This window comes from Neomonachus schauinslandi, chromosome 6 (genome assembly GCF_002201575.2).
Source record: "Neomonachus schauinslandi chromosome 6, ASM220157v2, whole genome shotgun sequence".
Classification (NCBI taxonomy): Eukaryota; Metazoa; Chordata; class Mammalia; order Carnivora; family Phocidae; genus Neomonachus; species Neomonachus schauinslandi.
Window position 1 is genome coordinate 42,895,668 of NC_058408.1, and position 15,273 is coordinate 42,910,940.

General features: G+C 52.2%; 1 protein-coding gene across 1 annotated transcript; it reads right to left on the reverse strand.

Moving 5' to 3' along the window:
* Nucleotides 1–1,715: 1,715 nt before the first annotated feature.
* Nucleotides 1,716–5,854, reverse strand: RGS16 (regulator of G protein signaling 16). Its single transcript, XM_021682574.2, has 5 exons — nt 5,686–5,854; nt 4,619–4,729; nt 3,789–3,853; nt 3,336–3,502; nt 1,716–1,937 (listed from the first exon to the last, which is right to left on the reverse strand). Exons 1-5 carry the CDS (start codon nt 5,727–5,729, stop codon nt 1,716–1,718), a joined length of 609 nt encoding a protein of 202 aa, XP_021538249.1. The 5' UTR covers nt 5,730–5,854.
* Nucleotides 5,855–15,273: the final 9,419 nt, after the last annotated feature.

Sequence of the window (15,273 nt, forward strand, 5' to 3'; positions counted from 1 at the left end):
GGGCCCCTCCCCTCCCTCAGCCAGACCACACAGCCCTTACAGACGGGATCTCATATTTGGGTTTTATTTTTATTTTACAAGAATATAACATGCTGAAACAGGGAAACAAGGATAAAGTACATCATTCCTATCCAGGAAACCAGCTCCACTGTCAACAATAAATAAATATTTAAACGGTGAGGAGCCCCTGACAGGCGCTCAGAGGTTCCCAGCACATTCAGAGGTAGAGTCTGGGGGAGAGGGAGACAGTTGGGCGACCAGCCCCTGCTGAGATTCTCCAGCAGAGGCAAACTGAAATTACAATAATAAATAACAGTAGCAACAACACAACAGTAATAAAAATACTATGCTATGACAATGGTCACAAAACCGACAACACATGATACTTAAATAATTTTCTCCTGGAGGAGCTCATAGTGCAGAGAGAACAGTGTTGCTTTTCCTGGGGCAGAAGGGGGCCGCCTGGTTCATTCACCTCCTGGGCCTGGGCTCGTGCAGAAGTCCCAACACAAAAATGTGTGTTTGGTGTTGCCCTGAGGTGACAAGCAGGTTCTGATTTCCCCCAGTCCTGCTCTTCCAAGCAGCCTCTCTCTCCAGCTGCACCCCCGGCTTCTGTCTTCCAAGGGCCATCGTGGTCCCTGGTCCATCTTCTCCCCATACTTCGGTAAGTGCACCTCACATCCACAGGAAAGAAACATAAGGTTCCCCTTCCATTCTGGGCATCTTTTTCCTTGTTCTCACACCCACAAAAAATACTGGCTTGATTTCAACGGAACTTTTGGGAACTGCCAAGAGATGTCTTAGGATCCTTTTCTCCCTCGTTCCACACTGCAGAGTGTAAGAACTCACTGAGAGGCCCCACACCTTCCTCCTCATGGGCCCTACGGTCCAGGGCAGCCCGGGGCCGAGGGAGGGCACACCCCCGCAACAGGCCCTCGTGGGCCCTGCCCACAGGTGGACCTTGCTGCCAGCACAGGTTCGGGGACCGCCTGCAAAGGTCACCAAGAGCACCAAGATCAATTTCACAGGAGCAAGATGGCCCCTTTTCCAGGCTCTCTACTGATGTGGGAAAGGGGCTCCAAAGGCCAGTTTTTGTGGTATAAAAAAAAAATCTCATTTTGGGCAAGGGTCAAATTGGTTCTCTGGCCTTGAGAAGACCGTGAGGCCGGGCACAGGAATGGGAAGACGTGCAAGCTAAGGGGGCCCTGGGCAGCCCAGGGGCAGGTGAGGAGGACAGAGTGGGAAGGCACCGCATCCGCAGCTCCCTTCTGGGCCTGACAGCCTGGGAACTAGGGAAACAGGACGCCATCTGGGCCAGCTCCTCACCAGGCAGAAGAGCTGATCTGGTTGTCTTGCTCTGTCTCATTTTCAAGTTTCCTTTATCCGTGTTTCCCAAACCACCCCGGAATATTTCTTGCCCCGTGGAAAACGATAAGAGCCAACAATAACTCCTTCGCCACCTTCCCTTTCCCCGGAGAGCCCCACACAACCTTCCCCTTCGGCCCATATGTGCCGGTCCTGGAAGGGGAGGTGCGGGGGGACCCTCTCATGCATGGAATCCAGTCCCACAGTATCTGGAGGAGAGGGGGCTTCCAAAACAGGCTGCCAGATGGGCGTCTTCCTTCACTGTCCTCTCGCGCGTGCTTGGTAGAATCTGCCCCAGGGATGGGTGACCCCACCTCTCCTCCCGGCTGGCTCCCTCACTGCCATGAGGCTCAAGTGTGCAAGGGCTCTGCGGGGCTGCAGCTGGCTGGAGAGGCAGAGGTGGCCGAGGCTTGGGCCGCCAGGTCCCGGTAAGCAGGGGACTTCAGGAAGCGTGGATAGGAGTCCTTCTCCATCAGGGTGCGAGTCTTCCCCTGAGCCACGTCGAAGCATGTGGCCGTGACAGCCTGCAGGTTCATCCTGGTCAGCTCCCTGGTCTCGTGGTCTATGTTCACCTGTGGGAAGGAAGGCAAGCACATGGGTGAGGGGGGAGGGTGGGCCAGGCAAGGGGTCCAGCAGGCCGGGGGGGTGGGGTGGGGAGAGGGCTGACTGGCAGGATTCTGAACCAGGAACCTGGGGTCTCCTGAGTTGACCGTTAACTGGCTTTTCAACTCTGGGCCTGTCCGCGCATCGGACCCAGGGTCTGCCCTCCAAAAGGTATCAAGCATACAAATCTAATGCCTTTTCATCCCTGCCTTGGGACAGTCCTGGTTCAGATCGCCATCACCTCTCTGCTCAGGTTAGTGCCAGAGCCTGCTAACTGCTCTCTCTCCTCCACCCTCACTCCTGTGGTCTATTCTCCAGCCAGCGGCTAGAGTGAGCCTTTGAAAGCTCAAGTCAGTTTGCCAGCAGCAGGGTCGTCCTCCCATGTCACTCAAAGGAAAAGCCAGCGCACGTGCTGGGCCCACATCTGGCGCCCTGCCACTCACTGGTCCGACCTCCTCTCCTAGTCTGCCTCCCTCATTCTCTGCGCTCCACTCGGGCCCACTCCCTGCTGGGTTTGCACTTGCCATTTCCTATGTTGGAACGTTTAGACGGGAGGGAAGTGTTCGTCTGTCACCTTATGGGACAGACCACCCCTCACTTGCCTTTGTAAAGCAAAAAGACTTCAAGTCCCCCCACCCCATACTCCGGTGCTCCCTTTCAAAACCTGCTTTGCTTGGATCAGAACACGCGCCATCCCCTGACATGTATTTACTCATTTAATCGGTTATTGTCATCTTCTCTCATTAGGGTAGAGACTTTTTGTCCCTGCTATGTCCCCAATGACTATAACCGTGCCTTGCATGTAACTGGTGCTCAATAAATCTTTATGGAATAACATGGAAAAAATTCAAGTGCTCAGAAAATACAATACAGCGTAGGATACAAAAGCAAGGCATTACTAGTCTCTCTCCACCAGGTGGCCCCACTCACTTTAGCAAATGCTGGTGGCCCGCCGCGGAGACCTGAGGGCAGGTGCAAAACCTCACCGCCCATGGACCAGCCAGCCTGAGGCAGGTCAGCCAGGGGACTGAACTGGGTCACACAAGGTCCCCGGGTTGCCCTGTCTCCACACTCGTGTGTTTTGAGCCTCTAAAAAGGCCTTAGCTTGCAAAAGTGGGTATGGACAGAAGCCACACCACCTGCCAAGCCCTCTAGCCCCATCAGCGAGACTGAGGGTAAGGGCACCAGGAGCAGCAGAGCGCCTGGGTTTCCTAGTCTCCGGCCCCAGAAGCCCATCCAGCCCCGTGCCAAAGAAGATCACTCTCTAAACTCAACCCTCCCCCTGCTGGACAGCCCCCAGCCCCACTCCTCAGTGGGGAAGGAGCAGGCACGGCGGCAGGATCCCCAGAACATGCTGAGGTTCTGACCTCTTTTGGGGCTTCACGGCAGATAAATTCCTCAAAGATCTTGTGAGCCCGGGAGGTCAGCTTGGTAGCTGACCGGAGCTTCTTGAACTCCTCACAGGCCAGCCAGAACTCCAGGTTCTCCTCACTGAACTCCGTCTTCAGGAAAGTGTGGAAGGCGGCCACTCCATCTGGGGTTGAGGGAAGAGAGGGAGAGACAGGTCAGACAGCAGGACGGCGGGGGAAGAAAAGGAGAAAGACAGCAATTGTAGTTAATGGCTCTATTTTTAGGATGTAATTTTCTTGAACAAGGACCTGCCTTTGTATTCTGAACAGAGCCTGGCACACTAGGGGATCATTATTATTATTACTATGACTATTATTTTGCCCACGCTTTTCAGCATCCCTCAGGCTGGCTCCAAAGCACATGGGTACACATGTGCCATCCACAGACAGACACAACAGGGTCCTACTCACTTTTACTGCTCAGTAGCAAGTCAAATGACTCTTTCCACTCCAGCACATCTTCTGAGAAATTTCTGCTAAAAAAAAAAAAAAAAAAAGCCAAGATTTTCATTAAAAAAAAAAACCAACACACTAATGCATAGCATAAATCCTAGCCAGAACTCTGATGGAAGTTGTATAATTCATACAAAGACTTGCTCAGTGATTATTGGAGCTGACTCCTCAAACTCTTAGTTGAGGCTACAGGTATTTTTCTAGAGGAAAGTTCAATAATAAGAAACCAGAGCCAGGAACCTTCTGGCCCTCAGTAAGTAACTCTAAGATGGTCTCTTCACTGTCCAAAATTGTTTCTGTTCCTCTGACTCTGAGCTTTGTTTTCTACACTCCCCCCATGGAAATAAGGGCCTCAGGAATAGAGATTAAGTCTACCCATAACCCCAGACACTAGAGCAGCACCTCACACCCTTGATGTTCAATATGAAAGGGCTCGTAGGCAAAGTGCATGTTAATGGAAGAAGAGTCATTGACTGAAAAGCCTCAAGTGTTCTTAGACCCTGTCCTAGCCCTGGTTGCACAGACGATGACATCTCCAGGTGGGACAGTGTGGTAACTAGACATTCCGACCCTGATACACACATCTGTTGGTGGCCTCAGAGCCCTGGAGCCACCTACCTAGTCACCCACAGCAGACCAGCAGGAATCTTCACTAAAATCTCCAGGAAGGGGTCATCACGGCCCACCCTAGCGCGTCCTAATTTCTCCTTGTATTTTCTTTCTTATGGCTCTTTTCCTAAATCTGGCTCCCTCCCCTCCAGGGCCCTAGGCCAGCTAGTGGGACTTACCCCTCTTTGCTGTGTTTGCTGCTCCACTCGAACTTGCCAACACTCCCAGTGTCAGAGCCCAGCTCTGATTTGTGAAGAAAGATCCCCAGCCGTGTCTTGAACTCTTTGGCTCTGAAAGACAAAGCAGGAACACATAAGGATCCTACATTGGCTCAGCCAGGGCTCAAAGGTTTATGGGGTCCCGAAGAAGAGTTTAGGCTGGTGTCACCCTCATTCCAGCCTCAAGGGTTCCTGGGAATCTTCTGCTGTTCCCGGGAATCTTCTGCTGTTCCCAGGGCTTAAACTCTGCTTGTCTCTTTATATCACCAGCCCAGAAACAGCCCAGAAAGTAATGTCTCAGCTGTTCCTCAGTAGGACTTACACTTTCTGAGTTTAGAGCACAGCACACATGGGCTTTTTCCCACTTAAGTCACGCCGATCTATCTTTGTGCCTGTTGATTAGCAGAAGGTAGTTCAGCACCCTCTAGGCTTATCGTGAATATTTCTGGAACTGTGTGGAAATTGATTCCTGCTTTCACCTTCTCCACTTTTTCCTTCCCAGCCACCAGCTCCAGCAAGGACTAGAGGTGGTTGAGTAGCTCCCTGGGAAGTGGGGACATCCCTCACTGGTGGACCCAAAAAAACACCTCTCTGCCTTCTCGGGGCCGGGAAGGCCATGGTCCTAGATCTGGGCTGTAGAATGAAAACCAAGTGCTGAAGAAACTAGAAAAGGGAGTTCTGCCTGCTGATGCCAATGTGCTCCTCCTGCAGCCGGTCTTCGGCAGGTCCGCTGAGGACTGCCATTTGTCAGAGGATGGGGAATGACAGTAAGCAGGGGTTCCTCTGCTTCCCGTGGTTCTTCCTTCTCCCTTCTCTCGGCCCGTCGCTTCTCTAGGACTCTAAGGGAAGCATCTGAAAAGGTGGAACCCAGGTGACTTCCACCTCTCCACTCGAGTCACTAGAGTCCCATTCTCCCGCCGCCCGGTCCCCAAGCCTGCCGCTCCACAACCTAAGGATTGGGGGGTGGGGGGGGACTTGGACTTCTTCCTGCGGGCAGCGGGCAAGATCCAGGGACAAGCTCCTCTTACCTCTCCAGGCAGGTGGTGGGGAAGGTGGCCAGGGTCCGGCACATGGCTGCGGGTTCAGGGCAGCACGTCGTGGGGAGGATGGTGACGGACTCCAGTGGTCTCCGCGAACGTGAGGAGGCAGAGGGGCAGGGGCGGCGGCCGGCACTACTCAGGGCGCTTTAGCTTGATCAGGCAGCACGCGCGGACTCGCGGCTACCCCGGCTTTTATTCCCTCGGAGGGAGCGGGGCGGGGCTGAGCGCCGCCGACCAATCGGAGAGCGGGACGGCGCGCGGCTAAGGTGGAGGCGGGGCCCGGGAGCTCGACGGGGCGGGGCGCCCGCAACTTGCACACCGCCGGGCGTACGCGGCTGCCCTCCCCTCCGGGCTGCTCCCGCTGCGGAAGGAGAAGCGGCGGGAAGTCACACGGCACGAGAAGCGCCCACTCAGTTTAGTGGGAAAAAACCCGTCGGCCTCTAGTAAAATCAGAAAACCAACTCAGCGGTAGCGGGCGGATTTGCGTCGGGGGTGACGCGTTGGGGAGGCACACACCGTGCGGACCACTCACTGCCTGCGCCTGAACCTGCTCGGTCCTCACGGACTGGAGCAAGGGGTGCAAGCCGCGCAAGGCAACGTGTTGATTATACTGATTACTACCATTTATTGTGCTCCTACCCGAATGCTTCTGGGGCTAAGTAGTAAGCCCTTTACCGCAGCTCCTCATCTCATCTCCTCTCCTCCGTTTCAGAGATGAAGAAACTGAGTCAGAAAGTTAAAGAGACTTACCCAGGATCAGGGGGTTGGAATTAGCAGACAAATGGCCCGGGGTGGGGTGGGGTGGGGGCGGGGCGGGGCGGGACTCTTTATTGAGCATCTGTGCGCCAGGCATTTTTACTAAGTGTCAGGTTAATTAATTTGCTCAGCGTTACACAGTGTTACGCCAGAATTCAAATACGAATTTACCACGCTTTTTCCACTGCCCTCCCAGCCAAAATTAGAATCCCCACACCTCTGTAAAGTGATGAATGATCCTGGGTTTAAGCAGCAGCTAGTTCAGTGTCCTTATCTCTAAGGTCAAGGTAAGAAGTACCCTCCCTCTCTCCTCACCCTCCCATAAAGGCCCTACAGCACCCTTCGCCTCCCACCGTGACCCCTCAGTTCCCCTTGGGATTGCTATTAATGAGGCTGCGTGTGAGGTTTAGAGTGTGGAATCCAGAGCTGGATTTCCAGGTTTCGAATCATGGCTCCACCACTTACTGATAGGAGACCTTGGGCAAGCTTCTTAACCTTTCTGTGCCTCAGTTTCCTTTTCTCTAAGATGAAAATATGATACACCTATTTCATAAAGATGTGAGGATTAGGTCAGTTCTCAGTTTGCGTTCCCCCAGGAGACAGGAAACACAGTTCCCCTGAAGCAGAGCCTTGCTGGGGAAAGTTCTCAGACCAGAGAGGGATTGAGGGAAACAGGGTTGCTGAGAGGAAGGAGTTAAATGCCAGGTTGCTGCAACAGAGACCACAGTTGGCCCCAGGGCCTTTGTACCACATTGACCATTCATTGGATGTGATTGCTCCAAGAACGTGGCTTAATCTTAAGCAAGGCAACCCCCTCTGTTAAGGCCAGAGGGACTGTGCTGGCAGCCTACAGCAGACAATAGGGTGGAGAATGAGGGCCGAGGTCCCAAACAGGGGATCTTGGTGGTGTACCATAGCACCCCCAGCAAGGTGCTTAGATCAGTGCTGAACACATAGTTAGCACTCAATAAATGTTAGTTCTCAGATTTATTTACTAGGGACACAGGAATTGCTAGACAATAAGGAAAAGTAGTAAGTTTTTTGTGTGTCTTGGGATTTAGGTTTTTATTTCATGAGGGGCATCTAGGAGTTGCTGTTCTTCAGCAAGGCCTGGAAATAAAGGGTCAGAAGAGAGAGAGGTAAGAGGAGAAGAGGTCCCCAGCTGAGAGAGGTGAGTGAGACAGCCCAGAAAACCTGGTTGGGGAAGGAAAGGTTGAAACCACAAAGGGGGAGGGGACAGGAAGGCCTGGAGATAGTAGTTGAGCAAAAGAGGCCCAAATCAGAGCAACATGTGGGGTCATCTGTCAAAGGAGAGTCTCTGGGTAAGCCAGGGCCTGCAGAAGATGACCCAGTTAGTCAAAACATAATGCACTCTGAAGAGTAGAGTCCAATCCTTCCCCAGCCTCCCAGTGGGTTAGTAAACGGGCAGGTGCTGAGCAGCTCACACATTGGCAGCATCATCCCAGATGTCAGCACCCCCCCCCATCTCCGGTTCTTCCTTTCTCTCAAGTGCAGGACTGCGTTGGCGTGGGGCAGGGAGAGGGGTAAGGGTTGTGGTGTGCAGCCAGGCAATGGAAGGATGCCTTTTGAACGTCTGTTTCTCAGCATAAGCCTCCCTCCACACGAGGCAGCAGCCCACGCGGCCCATCAGCAGGACTTTTGTAGAGGAGCTGGTCGGCTGAGGTGAGGCCTGCTCTTTCACCCGTGCTGCTCAGGCTCCAGGGCATGATTGTATTATTCAGCTGTGGTGTCTGGGACAGCTTCTCTTCAAGCGACGAAAACAAGTCTATGGATGAATCGAATGCCCGGTCTTGCCCTCAGGAGCACCATGTTGGAATCGGACCAGACATAGGCACATAACAATAATAATCGTGATTATGCACAGAATCTCCCTAAACCTTCCTGTCCCATCTGCATCCCTGTGAATAGGCCAGAGGAGCCTTTTAATTTCCATTTTGCGACAACAAAACAGCCAGTGCCTAAGGTGCCCTCTCTTAAGTGCCCTGGATCAGAAAACAGCTGAATCGTGGCCAGCTCTCCAGATTCCTGAGCTGGTGCTCTCTCCCACTCGACAAAGAAAGCAAAAGAGGCAAGAGAGACAAAGCGATGCTCGCAGTCTGGCACATCCAATCCAAGAGCACAAAGCTCAGGGCTCAAGAGGAAGGGCCCTTTCTGAGTTCAACCTGCCTTCCCAGTTGCCATGGTTACCTCTTCAGTTTCCAGGCAGAAACTTTTTGAAGTTCACAATGTATCCCAAATTCTCTTCCCAGCAGGTAGGCTGGTTCACGTCTGCAATTTCAGTGATGACTCGACAGTTGCTGTAAATCCCGCAAATGGAGCCCACCTGTGAACCGCACTGGTTTTGACATGAACCTGACCTCGTTTTTCGCCCAGCGCTCGCCGCACAGCTGTGCTGTCTGTCATGGAGGGTGTGGGGACACAGCTCCGCAGCCTGGGTCATCTGGGATCAGGATTAACTATCCCACGACATCCCAGCCACACGGCCCTCCAGCGGCTTCTGCCTCTCTGCCCTCCCCATCCCCAGCACCATGCTCTCCCCCCAGCGGAAGGCCACAGAAGACCTTTATCTCCTGAAAAGGGTCAGGGGAAATGGATACACTTTCTTGACTTCTGATTTGGCACAGATGGTCCTCACAGGGGTCTGGATGTTCCCCATTCAATCATCGATCCACTGATAAATATTTATTAAGAATTTATTATGTTCCCTAGCCGGTGGGGAAATCACACAGCTTTTAGGCTCTTCGCTGAGTTTAATGACCTTCTATTTCCTCCTCGCGGAGGAAACGGAACTAGCACAGCGGGGAAGGAGAGGTGAAAGGAAGTTGTTAACAGGAGTTGCAACAGAAGTCCAGAAAGAGGAGAGATCTGGGAGGGTCTGCAGTATTGAAAGAGGAGGGAGTGAGGTTTGAGCAGGATGGAATACAGCCAGAACATGCCGGACATGTAGGAAGGAGCACGCTCCACGTGGGAGAAATAGCTAGGAAAAGCCAGTTGTAGTCTGGCGGTGCAGAAAGATTTAGAAATTCCCTATATACAGCAGAGGCTCTCAGGCATGTAGGATGCACAAGTGGATGTCACTGTTTGGTAGAACAACAACAATTCTCCCTGGTTGCCAGTGCCTGGCGTCCTCCCCACAGCAGGCCTGTCCCCGGCCTATATGCACACTCATCCCTTGCTGCCTCCGCTCTCACCTACAAATGCTCCTGCCATCATTTTGATGCAGTCCCTAAAGTGCCAACTAAATTAATGGCAATAAATGAGCCCTGTCTCATCCTAAGACTGCAAAATAGGAGAAGTACTCAAGAACCCTGGGTTTCTGAATGTCTTCCCCTTTCTCACCCTCCCTCCTCATCCCTTTGTTCACTTTTGTCATGAATGTCGTATTCCTGAGAGCATTTCACTTCTACTCCTGGAGACATAGAAACACATTTATCACAATGTGAATTTTTCTCATTTAATAATTCTTCAAGGCCCTGAGGAACCACTTAGGAAGAAAGATCAGAGGGGAAAAAAGGGAGCCCTGGGATTTGCATATCACTGAAAGGTGACGTTTACAATTCCAACTCCCTGATCCTTCCCAGGCTGAGGAGTGAGGACTTTAGGATTCCAGAACTGGAAAGTCGGGCAGGTGCTATGTGCTGGACTGTGCCTCTTTCCAGGCAGGAAACAAGTACCGGGGGGCGGGGGCGGGATCTAATAGATGCCACCCCCTAGTTGGGGAGGAAAGGGGAATTCTGACCAACTCACTCTGTCACATTCCTCAACCAGGACAACCACCTGTGCTTGATGTGAATAAAGAGAAGGCACACTGCTCTCTGGGAAGACTCTGCCAACAGCCTAACTAATTGTTGCTTCACGGGGGACAGGGATACAGAATAGGTGAGGATGAAGCATTGTTTTACTCTCAAACTGTGTGTGTGAGTGTGTGTGTGTAGGGCAGGGGACTGAAAGACCCCCACAGAGGGAACCCTCAACTGCATCAATTTCAGCCCCAACCCACCCCCCTCCTTTCTCAGGAAACCTCAGCACATCAGATGATCCCTGATTCCAGAGACACACAATGTGCTGTCCGTGGTTGGAAAGCCACCTTTGAGATATGGGTGCTCGTGTGGGCAGATCTAAACCGGCCTTAGGGAGGCCTGGCCCCCTGAATCTTGGTGCCCAGCCCAGTGTCCCGCACAGCATGGGGGATGGTGAATGAGGAATAAAGGAAATGCATCCCACTCTAGATGCAGTGGATGTCTTCGGGGTCATTGTCAACCCAGCTTTCCAGGATCTTGGGGATCACAGACATTCTTGGCCGAACTTCAACCAGACAACTTCCTGGAAATGGGTCACAGACAGGCCGGATTACGCAGTGAAACATGACTACCCACCTTCCAGGTGTGCCTCCCCCGGTGGCTTCTGGAGTCCCCCAGGGCAGGCAAACCGGCACTAAGTCAGGGAAGGGTCTGACAGGCATGAAGGGTTCCAGAGCCCAGCTTAAGTTGGAATCTGTGCCACGTCATCCTACTTGTCTGAGGGTCTCGAGCAAGGAAAACCCCGACACACTTGGGCCCCCTCGCCCCCTCTCATAGGCATTTCGGAGAGGCATGTGCTGGGAAGAAGCTGGGGGCTGGACCAGTAAGAACAGACTTCAGCTGCTTGGCTGACACCTGGCCTGCTTGAAACCCCATCTAGGAGGAAGGGTAACTGCCATTTGTAGGCCTCAATGCGATCTAACGCTGAGCTCAGTGACGTATAGACACCACCACAGACGGCGAACTGGACAGCCATGGGTACGTAATCCAACCAAAGTGACATACCCAGTAAATGGAGGTGCTAGGATCGGAACCCAGTTCTGTCTAGTAGGTTCCAACCCCCGGCTACTCTAGGCCTGTACTCTTGCTTCTGAGCAGCGGACGCTGGTGCTACTTCAGGCCCTGTCTCCACACTGCCCTAGTTAGGGATTTCTGGGTGCTTGCGTAAGCTGCAGATGAGATATGAGGCCCATGGAACAGCAAACCCAACATGTGAACAGCACTGGCACGTGCAGAGATGATAGGTCGGAGCTCTAGGAGGGTTTTTGCCGTCTCCTGGGAGTTAGGGACCTGCCCTCCGTGCAGCCTCTCTCCCTCCTTTGAGTCACCTCCCATGCTCCCCCATGTCCGTAGAGAGAGGGGGGTGAGGGTGCGGTGGGCTGATGCAGGGAAACAGAGGAGAAGCAGTTTTGTAGGAAGCAGAGGAGGTTCAAGGAGCAGCAACAGTAGCCGTGGGCGCTGGACAAGTTGTAAGGAAACGTGCCTGTCACAATGTGCCCGCAACACCTGAGCAGAGCGAGAAACGTGCTGTGCTGTGTGAGCAGTCAGAGGCTGGGGCTGGCACGGTTGGGGCGGGCGGGGAGGGGGCAGGGGGAGCAATGGGAACAGGTGGTCCTTTCACAAGCTCCCGGGCCATCAGCCCCTGACACAGCAGCTGTCCTAGAAACAGGCCCAGGTGGACAGAGGGAAGAGCACAGTGGGGGGTGCGTGATGTTTTGCAGAGAAAGAAATGAGCTCTCCCTAATGGGCCCCACACATCTGAGCATGGGGAGACACGCGGCGAGCTGGGTGACTGAGCCTGCCCGAGCCCCTCCTTCTCCACCAGCTGTCTGGCTGTGCTGCTCCAAGTGTGGCCGCAGGGGAACCTGCCGGATCCAAATCCCCGGGCTTGCTGAACCCCCAGGCTTGCCGAACCCCCAGGCTGCAGTAGAAACAGTGATCATGGCTAGCCTTTAGTGAGCATTTTCTGTGCTCTACATTTATGGTGATTCTAGTCTTCAACTCGTTTAATCCTCGCACTAACCTCTGGAGATGCTACTCTCCTGTTGTTGTTTTACAGATGGGGAAACTGAGGCATTGAGAGGTTGAGGAAGGAACAGAAGGCAGAACAATGACCTCGTATGGGGTCATCTGACTCCAGCACCCGTTCATTAGCCACTCACTCCACACACTGCCCCCGCCTCCTCCAGAGTTCCAGAAAGCTCTTTCCTGCTCTGGGTTTCAAACGCTCATTTCTCCAGCTCCAAGAGGATTCGAGAGATGAAGTTCTATCTTCTTTTACAGGTCAATCTGGTCTTCACTTCTCGGGAAGGGTAGAGGAGGCACAGGAAAAGAACGTTCTGCTTCCAACACTCAGTTTAGAGAGGGCCAGCCTTGGGACCCCCAGCAGCTTTTGACCCTGGGGCCATGCTGTTCATCTAGAACCTCCCTCCAATCTAGAAATGGTTCTTCACTTACCCAGCAACTACCGAGTCCTCACCTGGAGTTTGGAATTTCACACATATGAGCTCATATAATGCTCACTGTGAGCCTGCCACAGGGGCTGCCACAGGGGCTCGTCTCCCACCTCAGTGGCCGCTCCTCTCGCCTTCTGTCTGTCCATCCAGTACAGGCCATGCTCAGGCTGTGGCCTTGACCCGCCTCTCTTTTTGTATGACGGCCTCTTCCAGAGTGAGTTGTTATTGTAACCATGTCTATAGGCTGATGACCACCAAACCTATCTCTCTGGCCCCTGCTAGAGTTTAAGGCAAGTTAGGTGCCTTCATACTTAACTTGTCCAAAATGGATTCAGTATTATGTACATGCCGCCGCATTTGACTAGATTAATGACGTTAATTAATGGCAATAAAGCATCTATTCACCTGCCTTTGAAAGAGATCTCACTCGCCATCAGTGACCCTCCCTTCCATCCCTCCTAACTCCAGTCAGCCTCCAAATCCTATCTACTCGGATCTGATCTCTGGAATCTTCCTCCATCTTCACAACCTTTGTATGTTAACCCTCTCGTATGTTAACCATCCTACCCATTCCACCTACTCCGGTGCCAGATAAAGATAAACCAGAGCATGGCATCTCTCTCTTTCAAAGCCTTCAGTGTCTCCCACCTTCCCCAGGGTCACCCTGAAACTCCTTATCAGGACATTCCAGTTCCTCCACAGTCTGGTTCCAATCAGTTGCTCCAACCTCCTCTTCTACCAGCTCCCCTACCCCTTCAGCTCTGGTCACCCTCTACCTTTCCACCAAATACTCCATGTTGATCACCCACTTGCTTTTGCTTGCATTGTCATTGAGACCTGGAATGACCCTCCTCTTTTGTCTGACAAACTCCTAATTATCTGGCAAGACCCAACTCAAAATTCACCTCTGTGAACATCCTTATTCTTCGAAGATGCGTGCTGAAATGCTTGGGAGTGTGGTCATGACACCTACCACTTACTGTCAAATGATTCAGCTATATGCCTACATAAATGTCTACCTATCTATGTGTCTGTGTCCACTGATCTGTATATCAAGAGAGAGAAAGACAATATGGTAAACCATGGTTGAATCTGAATGGTGACTGTAATCATCTTTTAATTCTTCCATATGCTTGAAAAAATTCAGTTATAAGTTGGAGGGAAAAAAATGACCTCATCCCTGATAGTTTCCTCATTGCCTCTGACAAAATGAATCACCCCTTTCTCTCTATTCCCATAACACTCTGTGTTTGCACTTTACTACATTTTCCTTTAATTTTGTGTCTAGCAACTTTCTCTTACATAGATTGTGAACCTGCAAAACCACAGTAGGTGCACACAGTAGGCACTCAATAACTGTTTATTTGCATGAATGAATGTCCTCTCCTGTAAGGCTGAGCTGAAGGAGCAATAAGCCATAGGAACAGGAAGTTACCATACTCCAGCCCCCCGAGGCTTCTTTCTCCATCACATGGATGCTCATGAGCACACAGGAAAGGCACCTGGATAGGGAGGGAAGATAACAAATGGCTATTTACTGGACTGACAAAACATAATTTAAAACTCAGGAGATCTAGTCTCTGTGACTGGTTCTATGACTAAGCGAGCTGTGTGACCATGGGCAACCACCGACTTCTCTGTGTCTCAGTTTTCTCACTTGTAAACAGGGAGTAATGATGTCTGTCTTAGCCATCAAATGGCGGGAAAGTGTGTGAATGAGCTCTGAGAAGTCTAAGATACATGCAAAGAATGCAGTGCTATCCTGATTTTTGTTATTAAACTGAGCAGGACTTTGTCCTGACCTTGACCGGTGAAGAATTCTGAGTCACTGGTTTTTAGGGCAGGGGAGGGGCTTTGCGTCCATAAAGAATGGGAATTTCCACCCAGCTAGAAGTAATGAGCGACTGTGGCTTGGGCCTCCTTTTCCCCACCACTCTTTCCCTTTGCTCTGATCAAGTGATGATTGCTGGGAAACAGACAAAACTGGGGATCTTAAAATAGAGCAGCTAATGTCTGAACTCTCTGCCCCAGGCTCAGTTGCACCACCAGTCAACTTACACAGCACACACACAGAGAAATTGGCTCATGTGGCACCCAGCCCCCTGAGCCGGAAGACCGAGACCATGGAAAAAGTCATGCGTTGATTCCAGAGAAAAGCTGTCATCCAGGAATGCAGTGTTTTGGGTGGCTGCCCAGCCCCAGCTCCATCCGTCCGGATGAAATGCTTTGCCCTGATGCTCCTGTATCCTCCAAGGCCCTGGGACCCGCCAAGGACCAGCTCTTTGTGGAAAACGTGGCTGTCCCACTAGCCGCAGCAGGCTGGGGGAAGTCAGTGAGGGGCCTCTGGGGGAGGGGCTCCATGACTCACTGGTTTCAGAAAAGCTTGACTTCCCAGGCTGTGAATGCTTAAGGTGGGGATGCTTATGCAAAAAAAAACATGGGCAGACTTCAGTGCCTAGCAGTCGAGGGGCCCCCCCCGTGAGGATGGGGAGGAGGTCCCTCAGGCAGCTTGCGTTCAGGGAAGGAAAACAGGTCATGAACAA

Coding starts and splice junctions, on each gene's coding strand:
- RGS16 (XM_021682574.2), bottom strand. CDS start 5,729: ATGTGCCGGACCCTGGCCACCTTCCCCACCACCTGCCTGGAGAG. Junction 4,730..5,685: donor CCCACCACCTGCCTGGAGAG/GTAAGAGGAGCT, acceptor TTTGTCTTTCAG/AGCCAAAGAGTTCAAGACAC. Junction 3,503..3,788: donor CTTGCTACTGAGCAGTAAAA/GTGAGTAGGACC, acceptor CCTCAACCCCAG/ATGGAGTGGCCGCCTTCCAC.